Source organism: Ipomoea triloba, chromosome 14 (genome assembly GCF_003576645.1).
Source record: "Ipomoea triloba cultivar NCNSP0323 chromosome 14, ASM357664v1".
NCBI classification, from domain to species: domain Eukaryota; kingdom Viridiplantae; phylum Streptophyta; class Magnoliopsida; order Solanales; family Convolvulaceae; genus Ipomoea; species Ipomoea triloba.
The window spans coordinates 15995-42130 of NC_044929.1; the positions used below are offsets into that span (position 1 = coordinate 15995).

At 44.1% G+C, this 26136-nt stretch overlaps 2 protein-coding genes across 4 annotated transcripts in view; one reads left to right on the forward strand and one right to left on the reverse strand.

Annotated features, from left to right (window-relative positions):
* The window catches only part of LOC116003710, a 20574-nt gene extending 4103 nt beyond the window's left edge, over positions 1 to 16471 (reverse strand). Inside the window, exons 1-6 of one of the 3 annotated variants that reach the window (XM_031243621.1) lie at positions 15780 to 15968; positions 13094 to 13248; positions 12671 to 12750; positions 11528 to 11727; positions 11176 to 11304; positions 10482 to 11042 (exon numbers count right to left, since the gene is read on the reverse strand). In XM_031243621.1, the coding sequence (XP_031099481.1) occupies positions 10482 to 11042; positions 11176 to 11297 (683 nt within the window). In that variant the 5' untranslated portion in view covers positions 11298 to 11304; positions 11528 to 11727; positions 12671 to 12750; positions 13094 to 13248; positions 15780 to 15968. Of the gene's footprint in view, positions 1 to 9020; positions 11043 to 11175; positions 11305 to 11527; positions 11728 to 12670; positions 12751 to 13093; positions 13249 to 15779; positions 15969 to 16194 lie in introns of those variants that run through there. The other 2 variants (XM_031243620.1, XM_031243622.1) reach the window with 2 other exon arrangements.
* A 2541-nt stretch (positions 16472 to 19012) lies between these two features.
* LOC116004569 (acetyl-coenzyme A synthetase, chloroplastic/glyoxysomal) lies at positions 19013 to 25956 on the forward strand. Its single transcript, XM_031244675.1, has 18 exons — positions 19013 to 19593; positions 19780 to 19923; positions 20025 to 20180; positions 20276 to 20398; positions 20548 to 20716; positions 21112 to 21194; positions 21745 to 21846; positions 21919 to 22007; positions 22104 to 22194; positions 22366 to 22479; positions 23569 to 23645; positions 23752 to 23830; positions 23908 to 23976; positions 24193 to 24368; positions 24575 to 24631; positions 25011 to 25101; positions 25182 to 25280; positions 25563 to 25956. Exons 1-18 carry the CDS (start codon positions 19141 to 19143, stop codon positions 25746 to 25748), a joined length of 2358 nt encoding a protein of 785 aa, XP_031100535.1. The 5' UTR covers positions 19013 to 19140; the 3' UTR covers positions 25749 to 25956.
* Positions 25957 to 26136: the final 180 nt, after the last annotated feature.

Below are 26136 nucleotides of genomic sequence, written 5' to 3' on the forward strand. Positions count from 1 at the left end.
AGGGCCTCGGGTCTCGGGTCTTGGGTCTCTAGGCTCGGGGCTAGGGGTTCGGGTCTTGGGTCTCAGGCTTTGGGCTTTGGGTATCGGGTCCAGGGTCTAGGGTCCTTGTTCTCGGGTCTTGGGGCTCGGGGCTAGGGTCTAGAGTCTCGGGTCTAGGGTTTAGGGTCTCGGGTCTTGGGGATCGGAACTCGGGTTTTGGGTATCAGGTCACGTGTCTCGGGTCTCGAATCTCGGGTCTCGGGGCTCGGGGCTCGGGGCTCGGGTCTATGGTCTAGGGTCACAGGGTTCAGGGTTCTAGTCTTGGGTCTCGGGCTTTGGGCCTCGGGTAACGGGTCTCGGGTCTCGGGGCACGGGTCTCGGGCTTCGGGTATCGGGTCTAGGGTCCTGGATTCCAAGTCTAGGGGCTCGGGGCTAGGGTCTAGGGTCTCGGGTCTAGAGTCTAGGGTCTCGGGTCTTGAGGATCGTAGCTCGGGTCTCGGGTATCAGGTCACGTGTCTCGGGTCTCGAATCTCGTGCCTCAGGTCTCGGGGCTCTGGGCTCGAGTCTCGGGTGTACGGTCTAGGATCTCGGGTCTAAGGTTTAGGATCTCGGGTGTATGGTATCGGGTATCGGGTATCGGGTCTTGGGTCTAGGTTCTCGAGTCACAGGTATTGGGGCTCGGGGCACGGGTCTCGGGTCTAAGGTCTTAGGTCTAGGGTCTCGGGTATAAGGTCTAGAGTCTCGGGGCTTGGTGCTCGGGGATCGGGTCTCGGGTCCAGGGCGTAGGGCCTCGGGTCTCGGGTCTTGGGTCTCTAGGCTCGGGGCTAGGGGTTCGGGTCTTGGGTCTCAGGCTTTGGGCTTTGGGTATCGGGTCCAGGGTCTAGGGTCCTTGTTCTCGGGTCTTGGGGCTCGGGGCTAGGGTCTAGAGTCTCGGGTCTAGGGTTTAGGGTCTCGGGTCTTGGGGATCGGAACTCGGGTTTTGGGTATCAGGTCACGTGTCTCGGGTCTCGAATCTCGGGTCTCGGGGCTCGGGGCTCGGGGCTCGGGTCTATGGTCTAGGGTCACAGGGTTCAGGGTTCTAGTCTTGGGTCTCGGGCTTTGGGCCTCGGGTAACGGGTCTCGGGTCTAGGGTCCAGTTCTCAGGTATCGGGGCTCGATGCTCGGGTCTCGTGTCCCGTGTCTCGGGTATCAGGGATACGGTCAATGTTCTCGGGTCTCAAATCTCGGGTCTTGGGTCTCGTGTCACGGGAGTCGGGGCTCAGGGCTCGGGTCTCGGGTCGCGGGTCTAGGGTGTAGGGTTTCGGGTCTAGGGTCTCAAGTATCGGGTCATGGGTCTAGGGTCTAGGGGCACGGGGCTCTGGTCTTGGGTCTCGGGTCTCATGTCTCGGGGCACGGGTCTCGAGTCTCGGGTCTCGGGGCACTGGTCTCGGGCTTCGGGTATCGGGTCTAGGGTCCTGGATTCCGAGTCTAAGGGTTCGGGGCTAGGGTCTAGGGTCTCGGGTCTAGAGTTTAGGGTCTCGGGTCTTGAGGATCGTAGCTCGGGTCTCGGGTATCAGGTCACGTGTCTCGGGTCTCGAATCTCGTGTTTTGGGTCTCGGGTCTCGGGGCTCGGGGCTCGGGGATCGAGTCTCGGGTGTAGGGTGTAGGGTTTCGGGTCTAGGGTCTAGGGTATCGGGTATCGAGTATCTAGTCTTGGGTCTAAGTTCTCGAGTCTCAAGGCTTAGGGATCGGGGCACGGGGCTCGAGTTTTGGGTCTTGGGTCTTGGGTCTCGGGCTTCGGGTATCGGGTCTAGGGTCTCGGGTATAGGGTCTAGGGTCTCAGGGCTTGGGGCTTGGGGCTCGGGTCTAGGGTCTCAGGTATCGGGTCTAGGGTCTAAGGTCTAAGGTCTAGGGTCTCGGGTCTCGTGTCTCAGGGCTCGTGTCTCAGGTCTCCGGTCCCAAGCTTCGAGCTTCAAGTCTCGGGTCCCAAGTCACGGGTCTAAGGTCTCGGGTATCGGTGTTCGGGTTTCGGGGATAGGGTCTCACGTCTCGGGTCTCGGGGCTCGGGTCTTGGGGCTCGGGTCTTAGGGTTAGGGCATCAAATCTCAGGTCTCGGGTCTTGGGGCTAGGGTCTAGGGTCTCGGGTCTCGGGTCTCAGGTTTCGGACCTCGGGTGTAGGGTCCTCGGGGTTTGGGCTTTGGATCTCGGGTCTCGGGTCTGGGGGCTAGGCTCTCAGGTCTCGGGGTTCAGAACTTGGGGATCAGGTCTCTAGGCTCGAGTCTCGAGTCTCAGGTTCAGGTCTAGAGCTTCGGGCTTCGGGTCTCGGGTCTCGTGTCTCGAGTCTCGGGGCTCGTCGCTCAGAACTCAGGTCTCACGTCTCGGGTCAATGGTCCCAAGTCTCGGGGCTAGAGTATCGGGGTTCGTGTCTTGGGTCTTGGGGTTCAGAACTTGGATTTAGGGTCTCGGGTGTCGGATATCGGGGCTCAGGCTCAGGGCTCGAGGCTCGAGTCTATGGTCTAGGGTCACGGGGTTCGGGTCTAGGGTCTAGGGTCTCGAGTCTCGGGCATTCGTGCTCGGGGCTCGGGGCTCGGGGCTCGAGGCTCGATGATCGAGTCTCGGGTGTAGGGTGTAGGGTGTAGGGTCTCGGGTATCAGGTATCTGGTGTTGGGTCTGGTTCTCGAGTCCCAGGGCTTGGGGCTCGGGGCACGGGGCTCGAGTTTTGGGTCTTAGGTATTGGGTCTAGGGTCTTGGGCTTCGGGTATCGGGTCTAGGGTCTCGGGTATAGGGTCTAGGGTCTCAGGTCTTGGGGCTTGGGGCTCGGGTCTAGGGTGTAGGGTCTCAGGTCTAGGGTCTCAGGTATCGGGTCTAGGGTCTAAGGTCTAGGGTCTCGGGTCTCGTGTCTCGGGTCTCCGGTCCCAAGCTTCGAGCTTCAAGTCTTAGGTCCAAAGTCACGGGTCTAAGGTCTCGGGTATCGGTGTTCGCGTTTCGGGGATAGAGTCTCACGTCTCGGGTCTCTAGGCTCGGGTCTTGGGGCTCGGGTCAAGGGTCTAGGTTCTCGGGTCTTAGGGCTCGAGGCTCGGGTATCAGGGTTAGGGCATCAAATCTCAGGTCTCTGGTCTTGGGCCTAGGGTCTAGGGTTTCGGGTCTTAGGTTTCTGGTCTCGGGCCTCGGGTGTTAGGTCTCGGGGTTTAGGCTTTGAGTCTCGGGGTTCGGGCTTCGGGTCTTGGGTCTGGGGTCTAGGCTCTCAGGTCTCGGGGTTCAGAACTCGGGGATCATGTCTCTAGGCTCGAGTCTCGAGTCTCAAGTTCAGGTCTAGAGCTTCGGGCTTCGGGTCTTGGGTCTCGTGTCTCGACTCTCGCGGGTCGTCTCTCAGAACTCGGGTCTCAGGTCTTGGGTCAATGGTCCCAAGTCTCGGGGATAGAGTATCGGGGTTCGTGTCTTGGGTTTTAGGGTTCAGAACTTGGGTTTAGGGTCTCGGGTGTTGGATATCGAGGCTCGGGCTCGGGGCTCGGGGCTCGGGTCTATGGTCTAGGGTCACGGGGTTCGGGTCTAGGCTCTAGGGGCACAGGACTCGTGTCTCGGGGCTCGGGGTTCGGGTCTAGGGTCTCGAGTCTCGGGGCTCGTCGCTCAGAACTCAGGTCTCACGTCTCGGGTCTCGGGTCTCGTGTCTCAGGGCTCGTGTCTCAGGTCGCCGGTCCCAAGCTTCGAGCTTCAAGTCGCGGGTCCCAAGTCACGGGTCTAAGGTCTCGGGTATCGGTGTTCGCGTTTCGGGGATAGAGTCTCACGTCTCGGGTCTCGGGTCTCGTGTCTCAGGGCTCGTGTCTCAGGTCGCCGGTCCCAAGCTTCGAGCTTCAAGTCGCGGGTCCCAAGTCACGGGTCTAAGGTCTCGGGTATCGGTGTTCGCGTTTCGGGGATAGAGTCTCACGTCTCGGGTCTCGGGTCTCGTGTCTCAGGGCTCGTGTCTCAGGTCGCCGGTCCCAAGCTTCGAGCTTCAAGTCGCGGGTCCCAAGTCACGGGTCTAAGGTCTCGGGTATCGGTGTTCGCGTTTCGGGGATAGAGTCTCACGTCTCGGGTCTCGGGTCTCGTGTCTCAGGGCTCGTGTCTCAGGTCGCCGGTCCCAAGCTTCGAGCTTCAAGTCGCGGGTCCCAAGTCACGGGTCTAAGGTCTCGGGTATCGGTGTTCGCGTTTCGGGGATAGAGTCTCACGTCTCGGGTCTCGGGTCTCGTGTCTCAGGGCTCGTGTCTCAGGTCGCCGGTCCCAAGCTTCGAGCTTCAAGTCGCGGGTCCCAAGTCACGGGTCTAAGGTCTCGGGTATCGGTGTTCGCGTTTCGGGGATAGAGTCTCACGTCTCGGGTCTCGGGTCTCGTGTCTCAGGGCTCGTGTCTCAGGTCGCCGGTCCCAAGCTTCGAGCTTCAAGTCGCGGGTCCCAAGTCACGGGTCTAAGGTCTCGGGTATCGGTGTTCGCGTTTCGGGGATAGAGTCTCACGTCTCGGGTCTCGGGTCTCGTGTCTCAGGGCTCGTGTCTCAGGTCGCCGGTCCCAAGCTTCGAGCTTCAAGTCGCGGGTCCCAAGTCACGGGTCTAAGGTCTCGGGTATCGGTGTTCGCGTTTCGGGGATAGAGTCTCACGTCTCGGGTCTCGGGTCTCGTGTCTCAGGGCTCGTGTCTCAGGTCGCCGGTCCCAAGCTTCGAGCTTCAAGTCGCGGGTCCCAAGTCACGGGTCTAAGGTCTCGGGTATCGGTGTTCGCGTTTCGGGGATAGAGTCTCACGTCTCGGGTCTCGGGTCTCGTGTCTCAGGGCTCGTGTCTCAGGTCGCCGGTCCCAAGCTTCGAGCTTCAAGTCGCGGGTCCCAAGTCACGGGTCTAAGGTCTCGGGTATCGGTGTTCGCGTTTCGGGGATAGAGTCTCACGTCTCGGGTCTCGGGTCTCGTGTCTCAGGGCTCGTGTCTCAGGTCGCCGGTCCCAAGCTTCGAGCTTCAAGTCGCGGGTCCCAAGTCACGGGTCTAAGGTCTCGGGTATCGGTGTTCGCGTTTCGGGGATAGAGTCTCACGTCTCGGGTCTCGGGTCTCGTGTCTCAGGGCTCGTGTCTCAGGTCGCCGGTCCCAAGCTTCGAGCTTCAAGTCGCGGGTCCCAAGTCACGGGTCTAAGGTCTCGGGTATCGGTGTTCGCGTTTCGGGGATAGAGTCTCACGTCTCGGGTCTCGGGTCTCGTGTCTCAGGGCTCGTGTCTCAGGTCGCCGGTCCCAAGCTTCGAGCTTCAAGTCGCGGGTCCCAAGTCACGGGTCTAAGGTCTCGGGTATCGGTGTTCGCGTTTCGGGGATAGAGTCTCACGTCTCGGGTCTCGGGTCTCGTGTCTCAGGGCTCGTGTCTCAGGTCGCCGGTCCCAAGCTTCGAGCTTCAAGTCGCGGGTCCCAAGTCACGGGTCTAAGGTCTCGGGTATCGGTGTTCGCGTTTCGGGGATAGAGTCTCACGTCTCGGGTCAATGGTCCCAAGTCTCGGGGCTAGACTATCGGGGTTCGTGTCTTGGGTTTTAGGGTTCAGAACTTGGATTTAGGGTCTCGGGTGTTGGATATCGAGGTTCGGGCTCGGGGCTCGGGTCTATGGTCTAGGGTCACGGGGTTCGGGTCTAGGCTCTAGGGGCACAGGACTCGTGTCTCGGGGCTCGGGGTTCTGGTCTTGGGTCTCGGGCTTTGGGCCTCGGGTAACGGGTCTCGGGTCTATGTTCCAGTTCTCGGGTCTCGGGGCTCGATGCTCGGGTCCCGTGTCTTGTGTCTCGGGTATCGGGGATAGGGTCTAGGTTCTGTGGTCTCAAATCTCGGGTCTCGAATCTCGGGTCTTGGGTCTCGTGTCACGGGACTTAGGGCTCAGGGCTCGGGTCTCGGGTCTAGGGTGTAGGGTCTCGGGTCTAGAGTCTCGGGTCTCGAGCCTAAGGTCTTGGGTTTCGGGAATCAGGTCTACGGTCTCGGGTATAAGGTCTAGAGTCTCAGGGCTCGGGTCTCGGGTCTAGGGTGTAGGGTCTCGGGTCTAGGGCCTAGTGTCTCATGTATCGGATCTAGGGTCTAGGGTTCGGGGCTCGTGTCTTGGGTCTCGGGTCTAGTGTCTAGGCTAACTAGGGTCGGGGCTCAGAACTCGGGGCTCGGGTCTCAGGTCCCGGGTCCCGAGTCTCAAGGCTCGTGGTCCAAAACTCGAGTCTTGGGTGTCGGTTTCCTGGTCCCAAGTCTCGGGGCTAGAATATCGGGGTTCGTGTCTTGGGTCTCGAGGGTCAAAACTAGGGGTCTCAAGTCTCAGGTCTCATGTATCGGGGATCGGGTCTCGAGCTCAGGGCTCGGGCTTGGGGCTCGGGTCTAGGTTCTAGGGTCTCGGCAATCGGCTCTATGGTCTAGGTTCTCGGCGCTCGGAGCTTGGGGTTCGGGTCTTGGGTCTCGGGCTTCGGGTATCGGGTCAAGGGTCCTAGATTTCAAGTCTAGGGGCTCGGGGCTAGGGTCTACGATCTCGGGTCTAGAGTCTAGGGTCTCGGGTCTTGAGGATCGTAGCTCGAGTCTCGGGTATCAGGTGACGTGTCTCGGATCTCGAATCTCGGGTCTCGGGTCTCGGGGCTCGGGGCTCGAGTCTCGGGTGTACGGTCTAGGATCTCGGGTCTAAGGTCTAGGATCTCGGGTGTATGGTATCGGGTATCGGGTATCGGGTCTTGGGTCTAGGTTCTCGAGTCACAGGTATTGAGGCTCGAGGCACGGGTCTCGGGTCTAGGGTCTCATGTCTAGGGTCTCGGGTATAAGGTCTAGAGTCTCTGGGCTTGGTGCTCGGGGATCGGGTCTCGGGTCTAGGGCGTAGGGTCTCGGGTCTAGGGTCTAGAGTCTCAAGTATCGGGTCTTGGGTCTTGGGTCTCGGGTCTCTAGACTCGGGGCTAGGGGTTCGAGTCTTGGGTCTCAGGCTTCGGGATTTGGGTATCAGGTCCAGGGTCTAGGGTCCTTGTTCTCGGGTCTCGGGGCTCGGGGCTAGGGTCTAGAGTCTCGAGTCTAGGGTTTAGGGTCTCGAGTCTTGGGAATCGGAGCTCGGGTCTCAGGTATCAGGTCACATTTCTCGGGTCTCGAATCTCGGGTCTCAGGTCTTGGGGCTCGGGGCTCGAGTCTCGGGTGTAGGGTGTAGGGTCTCGGGTCTCGGGTATCGGGTATCTGGTCTTGGGTCTAGGTTCTCGAGTCTCAGGGCTTGGGATCGGGGCACGGGGCTCAGGTTTTGGGTCTTGGGTCTCGGGTCTAGGGTTTCGGGCTTCGGGTATCGGGTCTAAGGTGTAAGGTCTAGGGTCTAGGGTCTCATGTCTCGTGTCTCGGGGCTAGTGTCTCGGGTCTCCGGTCCCAAGCTTCGAGCTTCAAGTCTCGTGTCCCAAGTCACGGGTCTAAGGTCTCGGGTATCGGTGTTCGGGTTTCGTGGATAGGGTCTCACGTCTCGGGTCTCGAGGCTCGGGTCTTGGGGCTCGGGTCAAGGGTCTAGGGTTTCGGGTCTTAGAGCTCAAGGCTCAGGGCTTGGGTCTCGGGGTTAGGGAATCAAATCTCAGGTATCGGGTCTTGGGCATAAGGTCTAGGGTCTCGGGTCTCAGGGCTCGAGGCTCGGGCCTCGGGTCTTGGGTCTCGTAGTTCGGGCTTCGGGTCTCGAGTCTGGGGTCTAGGCTCTCAGGTCTCGGGGCTCAAAACTCGGGGATCAGGTTTCTAGGCTTGGGTCTCGAATCTCAGGTTCGAGTCTAGAGCTTCGGGCTTCGGGTCTCAGGTCTCGTGTCTCGAGTCTCGGGGCTCGTCACTTAGAGCTCGGGTCTCAGGTCTCGTGTCCATGGTCCCAAGTCTCGGGGCTAGAGTATCGGGGTTCGTGTCCTAGGTCTTGGGGTTCAGAACTTGGGTTTTGGGTCTCTGGTGTCGGATATCGGGGCTCGGGCTCGAGGTTCGAAGCTCAAGTCTATGGTCTAGGGTCTTAGGTATCGGGTCTAGGGGCTCAGGGCTCGTGTCTTGGGTCTTGGGTCTAGTGTCTAGGCTCACTTCGTGCTTCGGGTCTCGGGTCCTGGGTCTCAAGGCTCGTGGCTCAAAACTCAGGGGCTCGTGTCTTGGGTCTCGGGGCTCGGGTCTAGGTTCTAGGGTCTCGGGTCTAGGGTCTCGGGGCTCGGGGCTAGGGGTTCGGGTCTTGGGTCTCGGGGCTCGGGTCTAGGTTCTAGGGTCTCGGGTCTAGGGTCTCGGGGCTCGGGGCTAGGGGTTCGGGTCTTGGGTCTCGGGCTTCAGGCTTCGGGTATCGGGTCTAGGGTCTTGGGTTTTGAGTCTCGAGGCTCGGGGCTAGGGTCTAGGATCTCGGGTCTAGAGTCTAGGGTCTCGGGTCTTTGGGATCGTAGCTAAGGTCTCGGGTATCAGGTTATGTGTCTCGGGTCTCGAATCTCGGGTCTCGGGGCTCGAGGCTCGAGGCTCGAGTCTCGGGTGTAAGGTGTAGGTTCGGGGGTCTAGGGTCTAAGGTCTCGGGGCTCGAGGCTCGAGGCTCGAGGCTCGAGGCTTGGGGCTCGGGTATAAGGTCTTGGGGCTTGGGTTTCGGGAATCAGGTCTCGGGTATAAGGTCTAGGGTCTCGGGGCTCGGGGGCTCGGTTCCTAGGTCCCGGGACCTCGATACTCTAGCCCCGAGACCTGGGGCCAGGGACCCGAGATCCGAGTTCTGAGCCCCGAGACCCGAGCTACAAAATTAAGGCTAAACTCAAAAGCCAAAGACAAATAAATTAAATTAAATGAAAAACAAAAAAAAAAACAAAAACAAAAACAAAAACAAAAACAAAAACAAAAAAAAAAACAAAAAAAAACAAAAAAAAAACATTACCTGGACGGTGACAGAGCTCGACGGCTGCGGGGATGGAGGCGATGGGGCTGGACGGCGACCCAGGCGGCGGAGCTGGAGAACAGCGGCATTGGACAGAGACCCTAGAGACTGGGAGTGGAAACGACAGCAACGTGGGCTGTGGAGTGGCGAAGTGCGACGGGATGGCTGTGGAGTGTGACCCTGCTTAAAACATTTAGAGCAATAGTAGGGTACCCTTTTTTTTTCTTTTGTTTTTTTTCCGAACCATTGATTTTATTGAACTAAAAGGAGGCCGAAGCCTTACAGACGCCTTAGGCCCAAAAGTGACATAAGGCTCACAATTTTGCAAAAGGGCCTAAGGGCCTACAAAAACCAAAAGGGTAAAGCCCTAACTACTAAAGGCTATATCTAGCCTAACTAAAAAGGCCCAATTAGGCTAACAAATGAAAAGGGCCAAAAGGCCTACAATCAAATTAGAGTCTTCTCAACTTCAGCCCATTGTTCTCAACAGATAGGCCCATTCGGCTCACCATTTATCCCATTCTCCAATTTGATTCATTTAATTCCACTCGGCCCAACCTCAATTAAAAGCCCGTACAGTCCTTCCATCTCAGCAGCCATCCATTCACACAGCCCAAATCATCAGCTCAACAGCCCAATAAACCATACGGCCCATTGCTCCATAATTCATCACAATCAGCCCATCAATTCCCATAATATACCATCATTTTAATCAATCAACTCCAACCAAATCAATTTTCCAGTAACATGCCCAGATTGCAATTTTATGTATATTACCATTTGCAATCATCTACTCCCAATCAACTTTATTCTAGTCCCAGTAGTCATTCTTTTCCACCATTTAAACCATAAAGCCTCCATTCTCCAATTATACTCATTACCTCATTTAAAACAGCAGCATGAGCACTACTGAACTGCTACTTCAATTAAATCACCATCACCATACTGCCATTCTAAATCAAAGTCCAATTAAATCAGTAATGCTTCTCAACAGTTAAATCCCAGCAACATGAACTCAACAATGCTTCAATCCAATTTTAACTCAACATTCCAATGTACTCCCTAATAGCAGAATTCAGAAACAGCAGCACTGCCATTAGAACAGCAGCCTTTTCTCTTTCAATTTAATTTCTGGTTCATATCAACCAAATCAATTTAATTCAGCATTGCAAAGCCTTAAAGCACCTCTGCTCTCTTTTTATAATTTCAGCAGTCATTTAATCTCTATGCAGCAGCAACAATTCAATTTCTGCTGCAAAATCATTCCAAGCCTCTATTGATTCATCACATCATATTTCACCCCTGCAATTTTTAATTGAAACTCATCTCAACTAAATGATTCTATCATACAGTTACAACCTTTAATTCCATCTCAAATTATATTCCATCTCTATCATACGCTTTAGTCATATCAAGCTTCAAAATGACATCCTCATTAGAGGCAGTCATCCCAAGACAGACTTCTTGAGCCAATAAAATGTTATCAGTCCCACACATGCCTTGTTGTTTCTCCCAGTCCAAACACATGCTGCATATTGTCACAACCTGGATTCACACAGCAAGGACACTTAGATGCCAATTGATAGCCCATTCTTCTCAAAACATCATCTACAGGGAGCTTTCCTTTAAACACCCTCCAGGCAGCAAATGACATTTTCCATGTAACCCCTTTTGCCCAGATCTTCTTGCACCATAATCCCCCAGTAGTCCCTTGCTGTCTTACCAATGCCTTTGCTGTTTTAAAATTGAATGGTCCACCAGTTGGCTTCCATACAGCCACATCCCTACACTCCTCTCTTAAACACACTCCTTCAAACCTGTTCTGAACATCAATACCAAACTTACTCAAACCAAACCTCCCATTCTCATAGCAATCTTTTAACAAATCCTTTGCCTGTCTTTTCCCTCTAATATTCAACAACTCAGCTATAGCTCCTTCTCCAGACCAATTATCCCACCACACATTAACATTCCCTTCTCCAACCTTCCACACAATCTGAGGTTCAATCATGTCTCTTATGTTAACCATCCTCCTCCAGATATGTGAATCACAGTACTGCCATCCCTTAACCACTGGGTGTGACCTACCACAGTATTTTGCCATTAAGAACTGACTCCAGACAGTACCTCCTTGCCTAAAATGCCACCATAGTTTGGCACCTGCTGCATCAATCATTTCCTGCAATCCCACAAACCCAAAACCCCCATCTCCAGTATAATCAACGATCAAACGGTTCAACAAAGCTCTTTCACTGGTATTTCAAAGAGAATCCATAATCAAGAACTTAAATTACAACAGCAGGAAAGACTAGATCGAAAGAATATGTAAGCAAAGATATAAAAGCTTGTCAATTGAAAATAATTCTATCTGTAAGCTGAACTTGCCTGCTTTCAAAACTAATAATATTAGTTCCAGCTTTTGTATTTCTATCTGTTGCTTCCTTGGTAAATCCCATTGGAAATATGCTTCGCTCAAGCTTCCGCACAGCAGTAAAATGAGAAAGCATCCCCAACCTTATTAATTCAGAGGTTAAAGTTGGAGCATCAATATGAAAGAGATAAGGTGAATGCATTCAGTTGCCTTTAGCAAAATTCACCTTAATTCTTGCAGTGGTTTTGACCTATGTACTAGCACTACTATGCAAACATAAATTATAAGTGGGAAAAACAACAATTATGTAGCTAGTTTGATTCATCATAATCAGAAGAAACAAATAACAAGTTAAATAGATTGTACCTTGGCCTTGTGACAACAGATAACAGATGCAGATGCAGAATACAATTGTTCTTCACATTTACTGCTGCAACAACCACTGGAAGAATCTCTGGAATATTGTCTTTGAGGCCTCACACGTTGAGGGGTTGGACAGCTAGCAAAAAATTGATAACCAGGAAGGACTCTTGATTTTCCTCTTCACAAGAAAGAGCTCGAGTGCACTGCAAATTGTGAAAATACATTGGAGTCAGTTCAAATAACACAGGTGATCTAAAGTAGCAGAGGATAGTAGACACACATACAGAACATTTTACAGATACAGGCATTCATTCCTAATCTGGGAGTAGATACATAATCCAATGTCAGGGCAAGAAAATTTTCTAGCATACTTTGCATATCAATCTTTGGAAAAGACTGAATGCAGGCATGAGATGCTAGAATAAGAACTACTGAAAAAGAAAGTTCAAATATGGTAACGCATACCCGAACATAACTACTACTAACTACTAGAAAAGCCAGACTTTGTCAAATTCTTTTGAGATTTGTCAGAACTGAGAGCAGGCTTCATTGTTTTAAATCGAGCCAAGTTCTGCTCTAATAACTACTGAAAAATAGCAAATATGAGACTTTAATTTTGTAAGCAGTTTAAATGCAAACAAAAGCACTTTAAAGCAATATAAAGCAATGTTCATCACAACAGTTTTCATAGCAGTCAAAGTAAATGTTTGTTTACGTTCATAACACATGTATATAATATTCATTAAGACCATATGTAGGCCAGAGTTCACAGTTTATCAATTGTCTTCCAACAAAGAATGCTGAATAGTTAATGTCATAGTTTTTTCCTAATCCTCTAACTCTCATTTAGACTTGTTTCACAAATTAACAAATATGTACATAATTCATAACAATCATGTGCGCATATCTTTGCACAAATGCACATCTGCCCTCTTTCTTTATGCTCTTTCTGTTTTCTTTCTTTTTCTGAGGTGTGAACATGCCTCACAATAACAACAATAAATAATTCTCACTTATTCCAAACAAGAAAAGGCTAAAAATCATACAAGCATGTGAAGATAATTGTCCTTCTACACTATTAAAAGGCTAATCCATTACAGATCATGAATTTGTATAATTCTAAAAAAGGGAAAGAATCAAACATACCATCCTCTTGAACCTGCAAACCCCCTTTTACCTAATTACCTGCAATTCTTTCATTTTCACCAAAGTATTCAGACCTGAACCTGCAATCTCAAAATAGCAGCCATCTCAAAAATAAAGAAGTAAATAAACAATTTAAATTAATTTACCTTATGCAACAATTTAAATTAATTTACCTTATGCAAGGACAACCAAATCAAGAATTGCATCAATAATGGACAACATATTACCAGAAATTAAATTAGAATTAATTTACCTTAAACAATTAAAATTAATTTACCTTATGCAAAGACTCCAAAGTGTATTAAATTATTAATGATTAAAATTAACAGCACTTTGCAGCTTCCTCCCTTATGGATAATGTATAAGGCAGCATAAATTACATGCACTGACAACAGAACCTTAAAATCACTATAGAAAACTCACCAGCCTCTCTTGCTCTGATGATCGGCCAGTGAAGCAGCTTTTCTTTATTCTATTGATGGCAACATCTATTCCTCTCCATTTGCCATGATAGACAGTGCCAAATGTTCCATAACCCAATTTCCTTCAACTCTTCAAGGTCTTCATTTTTTTATGATCTGTAATGGCAAACCGCAAACTAGAAAAGGTTATCTAAGAAAGGGAAGAAAATCATAGAGTGCCCACTCAATGTTTATTCTCACTTCGGACGCAGGTTGTACGGTATTTTATAAAAAAAATAATTAAATAGTGAATTTTTAATTACAAAAACGACACCGCGTCACTTTACGCGTCCGGTGTTTCAACTCCGGACGCAAATTGTCTTATATTTATGGTCATTCTAGGACCCCTGAAAGCCTTTGAACCAACATTTTTGTTATAATTTTGCCACAGAAGTTACTCAAACTGATTGGCCTAAAGTCATTAAAAGAGGAGGGGTTTAGGGTTTAGGGTTTTTTTTTTTTTCCCAACAACTGTAATTTCATAAATCAAAAAAAGAGTCTATACACACAGGCCCCAAAAGTGACCACTGCAACCAAAGAGGCTAGAAGCCTTTACTAAATCTGCCCAACTGCTATGTACAAACCAAGAGCCTAGAAGAGGCTAACAACCACAAAGAGTTCTAAATGCATAAATCCTATTCTCCCTAATCATCTATCAAACTCAAAACTATCAATCATCATGTTTTCAGTCCCACACAAGAGGGTGGGACCGATACCCGAATAGCTATAACCAACAACCCTCTACCCTTGACACAAGTCTCAATCCCCGGGGTACAGAACTCTGTATTTTCCCCCCAAGAACCTTTATGAAACTCATGCCAAGCAATAGATCTCACCAACCCCACCCTTGATCCCACCAATCACCTCCAAGTGTACGGAGCTCCGCATTTTGCCACCGGAGGCTTAAGACCAGTGAGACCAAGCAATGGCTCCCTCCCAACCACCCTTAACACTCAAGTCAACCATCCCCGCACAGATCTCTGTGTTTTTACCGGGGTAGGCCTTGCAACTCAAATGCTAAGCAATGGCTCTCCATACACCAAACAAGTCCCATTCCAATCCCTTTTTTCTTTTCAATTTTTCTTCATTTTCAACTTTTCATCCACCATCCAGCCTCACAACATCAATTCAGCATATTTCATTATCATCTACTCAAGAGTACTCCCACCTCAATGTGTATGCTATACCAAAACATGTGAGACACTAATAAGATCAATAAATGGGTTAGGGAGACTAAGGATGTATGCAAAAAGAACCCCTGTATGCAATAGCCCCCCTTCCCAAAATCAAAACACATCACAGTTGAGCATTATATACAACTATTCTCTCCAACATTAATGATCACAAGAAAACAAAGCCAGCTCAACCACTTTTGGTATCATTGCTGTGCTGCTGTGTGTTCCTGTTGCTGCTGTGTTTCCTCCTCAGTCACAATCTGACCTCCTTGGAGTCCACACTGCCAGCCTAAATGTATTCTCCTCTCCTCTTCTATTTTATCATAATAAAAAAAAACTGCGCATGTATATACACCAAAACATAGTTCTGTACAAATGGCCCGAAAGTGACCATATAATCAAAGGGTACAAATACTAACTCATCAAATCATACTATACTAAAGGTGCAAAGCACTAAAACACCCTAAAGTACTCAAAGGAGAGCACTCTTCTCCTTAATGTCAACGATATCTCCCTGTTGAACAAACTCAATCATTCACTCAAGCACTCATTCACAAACAAGAGATGAGTCATGATCACCACCATAATCAAAGAACAAATCAAATCAAAGAATATCATTCCTTTTCCTCCTTTTCTTTTCCAAAGATTCTATTATCAACATTATGCTTTTTCTTCTCAAAACTCCTTCCACCCTCTATTATGTAGACCAACCCTAGCTGTACAGATCTCTGCAGTTTAACCAGTAGGGTTTATATAGTCCACACCATAGAGCAATGGCACCCTCAACCACCCTCAAAGCATATGCAACTCCCCAAGGTACAGAGCTCTGTATTTCATCCAAGTGAAGCTTGAGAGCATAGCTTTGAGCAATGGTATACTTACCCACCACCACCCTTAGATCACAGGGCACCCACCCTCCTGCAGATCTCTGCATGGTACCGGAGGGGAGTGTTTACTCCCGGATCTAAGCAATGGCCTCTCCCTCACTCCCACTGCACAACTCACAATTCATTTTATTTCTTCATATACTGCTCCTCAAACACCTTCCAACCACCCTTAGAACCTGGAAAGGTCTCCCCCTACAGATCTCTGTAGTTTTCTGGAGGAAACCCCTTGCCACCAAGAACTAAGCAATGGCTCTCCCTACACCAACTTCCTCACCAAATTATCCACATCAAAGTTCTAATATCACAGCAATGATAATTCCCATCTCAGAAGGCATTTCAACACATGCAAACATACAATATCATCATAAAATAGTAGCACCCATTCACACAAGCATGCACCCTCCCCCCCTACCTCTACTGAGCCCACCCAAAGGGAGATCAGCTGGTTTTATATCATCATAAAACCAGCCTCCTTTCTGCTAAAACTTGCAGATCAGCTGTCCCTAAACCCTTTGATGATAATCAATGAGAAGGTATAATTGCAGTTTATATATATAGCTAAAAAAAAGGTATGTATCGAGATTACCGTTGTCTTCAAGATGCAGTTTTCTTTTTCCACATATATTACTTGAAGTTTTCATCTTTCCTCCAGTGCAAATACTATATATATATATAAACAAAGTGCAGACTGGATTCAAGAAAACACCAAATCCTAATCTCACAGCCAGACTGGATTAATGTGAAACATGGAGTAATTTCTTCATAAATACCCAAAAAAAATATCTATGCACTCCGTATTTCATAACCACAAAGATGAATGTTAGTAAATTTCTAACCACATGGCAAACCATAAATCAAGACCTTTAGTGCAACCTACATACATACTACCATTCTCACACGGGTTATCTGGAGATACAAGAATATTTCGGTGCCCACGGATGACACACGACAATAACTAATGCTAGAAAATCCAGAGAAGGTCGAACAAAGGTTATGCGTACCTGGTAAAGATTATCTCTTATCAATAGCCCTAGCCAATCTAGTTCCGACACAATCTCCCTATCGCTACCGCCAAACTTGTAACCAACGTCGGCTAATCACAGGGCCAGCAACTAGGCCACCCGAGACGCTTACGTAGGGGAATCTGAAACAACACCCAGCCATCGAGAAAACTCTAGTCTGGGTCAGAGAACCCAACCGCAAAAGTCTCTCGCCTTGTCACAGCTTCTAATCGTAAAACTTGTTACGAGACCTTCGAACTTCCGACTCAGCAATGGTTCAAATTTTCTTCCCACTGTGGTTCAAATTTTCTTTCCGTTATGGTTCAAATTTGGGAGAATGGAAGGGCGCGTGTTTTTTTTTTTTTTTAATATTACTAATCTGTTCATAACTACTTTCTCAAACTATTGAAGCACAAGCACAAGAGTTAGTATTGCCTCCACTGAGCTCCATTGGAGGGGCGCGTGTGTTATAGATTTATTCTGTGTATTGTCAAACCCGAATTTATATTGTAATTCAGAATTATTTTGTGTTTTTAGCTAGTAGTAATAATAATTAGAGTTAATTTCATAAATGTTCCTTTGACTATTTACTTTTACCAATTGTTGTTCTCGACTTTTAATTTGACTAAAGTTGGTCTCTTAACTAATGATTTTGTACCAATTTTGATCCTTCTATTAAATCTATGTTCAATAAAAGGCTCAAATATTTGGTAAATTTATAACCGATTCCATTAGGTTGGTCTCAAATTTACTAATTTTAATAATAGTATTTTGATCTACAAAATAGATGTTTATATAAAAAAGTAAAGTTCATCTCGTTATTTCTGTGTACGTACTCAAATAATGACAACGAATTTTCCTCGTCATTTAAAAAAATAAACAAAGACAGAGTAATTTTTTAAGAAATATAATCCTATTATATGAAAAATAAAATAGTCAAAAGAACATAATCGGAATTGTAATTCATTGTTTAGTTTAAGGAATGCATAAGTTTCATAAATTATATTTTAATATTTAATTGAATTTTAAAAAAATAGAATAAGATAAATTATCTCATACAAGGTCGGCCTTGCCCTCGGTTTTGGTCGAGAGACTCGGTCAAAGTGTAACCGTCCGCCTATCCCCGTGCGCAGTTACGGGGTCACCCTTAGTATATATTCCCAGTTAATGGTCATGTTAAAACATCTCAAATTTACTTGTAATTACATTACACGAGTCTTAATTTGGGAGAAGATCACGAATTGTAAAAATAGGGGAAAAAAAGCGCAACAACATTTTGATAAATATTTTAGACTTCGAAATGCATTATGTACAATTGCAAAAGTACATTTGATTATATGTAGCACTCAAGATGGTGTGTTTCACATATCACTACATGCACTTTGTTTATTGATCATTGCACTTTGTAATGTTGATTAAGTGTACTTCGTATTGGTAGTCAATACACTTTAAAGTTTTAAATATTTACCAAAATCTCATCGTATTTTTTTCTAGATTTAATTACTTTACTGTCATTAATAATTCATAAATCAACTACCAGGATGAGTTCGTGATTTTTTTTACCTATGCAATTATTGTTTCATTTGATATAACACACATACAGTGTATAAAATTGCTATGACTATGTGTGATATCCCGATTATTTTACTATTTTAGTATAAAAAATTATTTATAAGATATTATTAAGTAAATTGTGTTATGTTATAAATATTGTTTTATTTTAAATAATTAATTATATGGTCCATAATTATTTTTATTTATTATATTATCTGACCTAATTTTTTTAAAAACATCTTACCTAAGTTAGTTGAAGGAATATTACAAAAATTATTTTATAAGTGTTATTATTATAATTACCTAAGTATAAATATATTTTCAATATATAATTGTGTTTTCTATGTATATATTTTTAAGTAATACTGAATCTGTTACAAATGTAGTATCCGTTCACTGAAGTACAAAGAGTCAATGGAGCCACTTCATGTCATTAGACTATAAGGTCATTAGCATATATGGTGTGTATAAATAAATTTATGTATGTATATGTATATAGGTACATTTATATATATACCTTATACTATATTAATTATGTTATATTTATAAGATTAGGAGTTTAGTCTTGATTGTTCCAAGTTCATTAGACATGTGAATAATGTTTCGTCAAGATAAGTTACACTCATTACTCCCTAATTTATCTTAATTCTTGTTGCTAATTTCTCCACGACCTTTGATTTTCATTATTAAAATATCATCTTTCCCTTTTTATTTATGTTGATCAAGACAAAGTTATTTCTCTTTCATTTTCCTCTTCTTAACATCTAAACTCTTCCCCTTGATTTTTCTCTCGTTATTGGCTGAAAAATTCCCATATAGTTTATTTAAAAAAATTAGTTTCTTCCTACAATAATCAAGATTCAACAAGTTTTCCTCTCCTATTCTCTTAAAAAAAAAAGGTTTAGTAGAGAATTAAGAGTAGGCTTGAAACATAATTTTGAGAAAATCTTAACCGGATAAGTGTTTTTGTCAACTCCTTTATTCTACTATGTAACATTTGTGTTTTTAAGTTATAAAAAATTTTCTTACGAAGCATGGATTATTTTCTCAAAGTATGAAAAAATATTATACGAGAAGTATGTGAAAATATTTGATTTAATTCTCATAGTTTTATATTTTATAAAATTTGTGTATTTGATAATGAAATGATTTCATAGAAAATATCACAATATATATATTATGTAATTTTGCGAAATATAAATAAATAAGTATGTTCTCCTGCTTCTAGTCATTGTCTACTTCCCAACAGCTCCGAATAGTGGCCGGCCCGTTGTTTGCCTGAAGATATGGACTGAGAAAGGGGAAAACATTTAATGCCCAACATATCTTTTCCCAAAGAATAAGCAAAAAAAGCAAAAAATAAAATAAAATACTCCATAACGTAGATTACTGATGGTTGTTCCCTCGTTCAACTGTATTACTTGCTATAATAATAGGACAGCTGTTGCTGCTCCTGCTGCGATACGCAATTCATTTGCTCAGATTCCGTTCGCGCAGAATTTGAAGGCTACCTGCCAGACCTGGTCTATAGTCAACCACAAAAAACTTTGTATTTGTTGGCCGCCTACCTCAGCCGGGAATAGAGAAAGAGCTTTTGTGACCATGGAAGACCATTTTGCGAGATCCGATACTTCTTTGTCTTCTAAGATCAGTCCTCGGAAAATTTTGACCACATCCAATCATTTGCGTCATGTCGATAGTATCGCTAACCTTCCATCAGGCGCCGGCAAGATACCTAGATTGAACGCCGTTATCCTTGGGGAGGCACTTGCTTCTGAAGAGGACGATCTCGTCTTCCCTAATGAGGATTTCTCCCGACAGGCGCACGTCTCTTCCCCCCAAGAGGTTCTACGTCTTACTACTAATTGCTACTCAGTAAAATTTACCTATGCTACTACTAATTGCTACTCAGTAAAGTTTACCTATGCTCACACACGAGTTTTTGATGTTGGTTTTGATTTTTTTTTTATTTTAATAATTTATAAACGTTGGGTAATGGGCTCTTTTCAAATCTAACGACCCATCAAATAGTATTTGAAGATGTATCAAAGGTCCGTTGAGGATCCCAGCGGATTCTGGGCAGACATTGCATCTCAGTTTTATTGGAAAGAAAAATGGGATCATCAGGTTTGCCACGATAATCTTGACATACGTAAGGGGAAAATTCATATTGAGGTACCCGCTTCTCTTTATCTTTTCCCAATACAAAGTAGAACTAAACAAATAAAAATAAAGAAAAGAACATTCCTTTTGACAATCTCTTTTGCCTTGACCAGTGGTTCAAAGGTGGGATCACCAATATTTGTTACAACTGCTTGGATAGAAACATTGAATCTGGAAATGGTGACAAAATTGCAATTTATTGGGAAGGAAATGAGCCTGGAGTTGAGGGAACTCTGACATACAACCAACTGTTAGCAAGAGTTTGCCAGGTCTGCTTTCATGCTCCCCTTTTTCACATTGCTTCACCCAACTGGTTAAAAATCTTCTTTTTAATTACAACTGAGAATTTATTATTTCTCATCAGCTTGCAAATTACTTGAAAGATATTGGTGTTCATAAGGGTGATGCTGTTGTCATTTACTTACCTATGCTTATGGAACTGCCAATTGCTATGCTTGCGTGTGCTCGAATTGGTGCTGTCCACTCGGTAAGGCAAAACATCGTACTCCTTTATGGGGTCTTTTGTCCTAATATTCTTTTCTCAAATTAATAAAATTATTTCTTATAGTTAAAAAATGAATCCACATTTGTGAACAACAAAGATATTGATATAATCCAAGTTTTTTGATAATGTAGGTTGTTTTTGCTGGATTCTCTACTGAATCTCTGGCCCAAAGGATTGTTGACTGCAAACCTAAGGTTGTAATAACTTGCAATGCAGTTAAGAGGGGTTCTAAGGTCATTCACCTCAAAGACATTGTTGACGCTGCTCTTGTTGAATCCGCACAAAATGGCACCATTGTAGGTAAGAAGATTTGTTCAACGTCTATCTTGCAATAAGTTTTGACACCTGTGTATAATAAGAATTCGATAGGTTGACATCTAATTTAGAATTTCCCCTCATTTTCCATAGACCATAGTGCATCACAAATGCAAAGTTGCATCGTTTCCTTATCTTCTTTGAATTTAATTTTGCCTTAGATTTATCATTTTTTCTTTCACTTCCCTGTAAACTAGTAAATGATTGTTGATATCTGAATATCTGATCGGCTAATGGAGATGGTTCCTACCTATAAATTTTCAAATATACTTTTTGTTTCCATTTCTTTTTGTTGGGAGTGTATAGATACTTATTGACACTTTTTCTCTCCTCTCTCTCTCTCTCTCTCTCTCTCTCTCTTTTTTCTCCTTCCTGGGAAGATGTATGTTTGACCTATGAAAACGAATCAGCTATGAAGAAAGAAGTTACTAAGTGGAATGAGGGAAGAGACATTTGGTGGCAGGTAATAAAAAACAAACAAAATTTCTGCTATAGAGCCCATTTTCTTATTTAGGAAGTCTTCTCACAATTTTAAAATATTGTAATGTGCACATATCCATGTAAGATACCGCTTCTTGTTTGCTTGGTTTGAGCTGGAGGCTTTTGATACTTATTAAAATGTCAATTTTGTTTATAACAGTACATAATGGTGAAGTACCTTGTTTTGGAGTCACATGCGTATTATAGGGAGTGAAAATATCTTAGCACTTTGCAAGCATTATTTCCTCCAAATACATTTGTATTTTGTAATAAGTTTTCTAGTACACTTCGTACTTCATTCTTACTTGAAGGCTTGATTTTTGGTTCTATAGGGCTCTGTGTCCACTTTTGTGTGTACTTGTTTCTAGCCTTCTAATATTACTGCAACATGTAGTGTTTGATAGTGCTATTTTTCTTTTTGGATTGAGCATATTATGTTTTACATTTTCTTGGAATACTGGGATCCCCACCATTGTTACCTTTGTTCCCTACTTGATCCTATATTGGTTAGACTAATGTTCATATTCTTTCAGGATGTTGTTCCTAAATATCCAATTACATGTGATGTACAATGGGTGGGTGCTGAAGATCCACTCTTCCTGCTGTACACCAGTGGGAGTACCGGAAAGCCCAAGGTATTATACTTATATTGTATATCTTCTCTTCACTCTCTTAAGAATCTTAAATTCTTTTTCCTTTCCTTCTAGGGTGTCTTGCATACTACTGGAGGATATATGGTATACACAGCAACTACATTTAAATACGCATTTGACTACAAGTCAAAAGATGTATACTGGTAATTTGACCAATTACATTGAAACTTTATATCAATTCTGTGTATAATCAAAATTCTTGAAAGGTATTTGGGCTAAATATTGCTTTTTTGTAATAGGTGTACAGCTGATTGCGGTTGGATTACTGGGCATAGCTACGTTACATACGGACCTTTACTAAATGGTGCTACTGTTGTGGTCTATGAAGGGGTAGCTATTTACAGGATATTTTAAGAATTGAAGGCTGCTCTTAGTTAGATTTACAGGGAACTTAAGAATTGCTTGTGCATGATTTTTTTTTAATAACTTAAAATTGACTGTAGGGTAGCAAACTAGCAATTTGGGTTGACACCTTTTACCAGCTTATATGTTTTCCTGCAGGCTCCAAATTACCCAGATCCTGGACGGTGTTGGGATATTGTTGACAAATACAAAGTGTCAATTTTTTATACTGCTCCTACATTGGTGCGGTCTCTCATGCGTGAGGGAGATGAGGCAAGAATAGACCTTACTGCTTTTTGCTTGTACTTGGTTGGATCAGAACATACTAGTTCCTTCGTTTATATTGCTATATGATAAGTATCTAGTCTAAACAATACATGTTTTTTCTACACTGATGAATCCAAATCATTTTACACTTCTCACTGACCATGAACAAAATTATGGAAGGAAAGGATAAAACTGTGAAAAGGGAGTACAAGACTGATGTTCCCTTTTAATGAAATATGGGAAAAATGCAAGAGTGAACACCAAGTAATTTTATTCATACCCCAGCACGCAGCACGCAGCTCTTGGGGGGGGGGGGGGTTGATAGAGCATAGTTCTTCATAGTAAAATACTAATCTGACTTCTATTGGTGCTCTAATTTCTTTTCCATGGCAAGAATGTGAAAAGAATACTTGTAATCAATATGGTTTCAAGAGTAGAAAAATGTCTTGGGGTTCAAATCCAACTTGATACAATTTTTTTGGCCCATTAAAAAGAATCTGATCCATGTGTGAGGAAGTGTGTTTAGAATAATATATGAAATTATTAATGTGTACTCTCATTCAAACCTTAAGTTTTTGGTTGAGATAGATTATATCAGTCTGAACACAACATATATATGCTACTAGATAGTTTTATGACTTGAAAGTACAAAAACTACCTTTATCCTAGGGATGAGCTGCCAATTGATGCAACCTTGTTCTTTTTGTGATGGGCATCTGATTTCAATGTGTATGCAGTCTATAATGTGAAGAATTCTTCTTCTTTTTTTTTTTTTTTTTTTTTTTTTTTTTTTTTTTAAATCTAAAGGCAATTCAAAGCATGCTGCTAGATAATCCTTTTATTCTTATTTGGATGGGTCTGCAACTTATTCTAACTTTAATTCAGACTAGGATGTGTGACTTTTCACATGTAGAGGAATATGATGCTATCTATAGTTTGTGTATGAACTAATAAGAAACAAAATTAAGTATGACTCTCTATTTCTATTCTAGTTCCTCACTCTTCATTGGTTTTCCCTGGAAAGACTGAGATCATATACGTTCATACTAAATTAGAGAGAGTGGTTGAATCTTGATAGTTTCTTTGACCTTGCAGTATGTCACCCGTTATTCACGCAAATCTTTACGAATCCTTGGAAGTGTGGGTGAACCTATCAATCCAAGTGCATGGAGGTTTTATGCTATACTTTTTTGGAGCTTTTTCCGTTTCTTCCTTTTGAGTACTGATTTGTTTCTAAATGTGTTTGTACTTTTCATTATTTGCTCTCTTCTTGTTTAGGTGGTTTTTTAATGTAGTTGGAGATGCAAGGTGCCCCATATCTGACACATGGTGGCAAACAGAAACAGGTGGCTTTATGGTATGCTACTCATTCATTTTTTATCTTGTTTGAATATAAATAACTATGTACTTTGAGACACCATCAATTCCTTGCAGATTACTCCTTTACCAGGAGCCTGGCCACAGAAACCTGGCTCTGCTACTTTTCCATTTTTTGGAGTTCAGGTACATATCTCAGGGGATTTCTTGTGCAGATGCTATTGATGTGAATATCTATGCAGTGTCTATAAACTTTTGGACTTTTTGCCAGATTGTAATTGGAAATCTATGGCAATCATATAATTGAATTATCAAATAACCTTTAAAATCCTAGACTAGGAAGAATTATAGAGTCTGAATCAATCTTTTTACCACTGCTCAAATGCTGTAATGTTAATGCAGCCTGTCATAGTGGATGAGAAGGGTGTCGAGATTGAAGGTGAATGCAGTGGCTATTTGTGTATAAAAAGCTCATGGCCTGGTGCATTCCGAACTCTTTATGGGGATCATGAAAGATATGAAACTACATACTTCAGTGCTTTCCCTGGCTATTATTTCACTGGTGATGGCTGCAGCAGGTAGTTTTATGTAGGATGCACTATTGGAATATATGGACATTCTTTTTATTAGGAATGTTTCTAGCATTTGTGATGGTTCTATTTTAAGTATCCATATTGGTCTTCTGGTGGTTAGCTTCTAGCACTAGATAATAGAAATAGGCAGTAGGCGTTCTGCAAGTTTTTGTTTTTGTTAATCTATGATCTTAACGTCTCTTCTGTTTCAGGGACAAGGATGGTTATCACTGGCTTACTGGAAGAGTTGATGATGTTATTAATGTTAGGTATGCTATATCTTGCTTTTGAAATAAATTCTCAGCCTCTCACGGTGTGCATTGGAAACACCCAACATGATGCACCACTTAAAAAGAGGGATAACATGGTTGGTACTTGGTAGGAGTAAGAGATAAAGTTGGAAGGGTAGACCTAAACTTGGATTAAAGTTATCAAGTAATTTGCTAGCTCCAGGGTTCATGATAATTTGGCTTATTATATAGAACTGAATGGAGAAATAGTATACTATTTGTTAATATTGTGATAAGGGCTTGCTGAGTTCTCATTCTCTCAGTGATTCAAAATTATCATTTGTAAAAAGCAGGATGTAAATATTATCTCATTGAGCTATGTGTCACTTTTGTATTCACTTTGTATGAAAAATATCAGTGGGCACCGTATCGGCACAGCTGAAGTGGAATCGGCTCTAGTTTCTCATCCTAAGTGTGCTGAAGCCGCTGTTGTTGGTGTCGAGCATGAGGTAACTTTGTATTTAGATGACAACTGGATGATTAAACTCCATTTGCTGCATGCCTTCAATTTTTGTTTATGTGCTATCAGGTTAAAGGACAAGGAATATATGCATTTGTCACACTGGTTGATGGCGTTCCATATAGTGAAGAACTTAGAAAAGATCTTGTACTCATAGTGAGAAAGCAGGTATATTTAGATGTTCCAATGCACTTTCTGATATTCGAATATTCATTTAAAGCGCTCAAGCAGGATTGTTGAGCTAGATAATATATGGTTTTTGAGGGTCTGCCTATTTGTTTGTGCAATGGTGAGTTTATAATATTGAGGTCCTGTGAGTGCTCTCTTTTTGGGTGTGTATTAGGCTCTATTTCTTTGAATTCTTATTCTGGATTTTTGAGACTACATTCTTAGAATGAGAATGTATTGTATTGCATTGCATTGTTGTGAAGCTTACATCTTATTTGCCAGATTGGACCATTTGCCGCGCCTGACAAAATACATTGGGCACCGGGTCTTCCAAAGACAAGGAGTGGGAAAATAATGAGGAGAATTTTGAGGAAAATTGCTTCTAAGCAGTTAGATGAGCTTGGGGACACAAGCACATTGGCAGATCCTACGGTGGTTGACCAACTTATTGATCTTGCTGATTCTTGACGTACTTTGAGCTAAGGATGTTCAATAGGCTCACATTACAATACAATGAACTTCATTGCTTTCTAGATCAATCAGTGGGCAATCCCGTGTAGCACTGCTACCACAAGTTTGTAAAATTTTCCCGAGGAAATAAATAAATTATAGACAAGTAAAACTCAATTTGGATTTCACTTCAGTAGAAAATAAATTATTTGAAATATTGATTTCATTGTTTGATTTGTGAAAAATAAACTGCTGAGAATAATTAATGTAAAGATTCAAGTGTCTTATATAATAAATAAAATAAAATAAAATAAAAAGGAAAAAGTGTCAAATATGCCATTGAACTTTTATACATTGTACAATTGAAACATTAAACAAAAATAGTGTGTAATCAAACAATTAAAAA

Excerpts from the sequence above, each read along its gene's own strand:
- LOC116004569 (XM_031244675.1), top strand. The coding sequence starts at position 19,141 with ATGGTTGTTCCCTCGTTCAACTGTATTACTTGCTATAATAATAGGACA. Across the intron at positions 20,399-20,547 it reads GAATTGGTGCTGTCCACTCG|GTTGTTTTTGCTGGATTCTC; the intron begins GTAAGGCAAAAC and ends TTGATAATGTAG. Across the intron at positions 22,195-22,365 it reads CTGTTGTGGTCTATGAAGGG|GCTCCAAATTACCCAGATCC; the intron begins GTAGCTATTTAC and ends GTTTTCCTGCAG.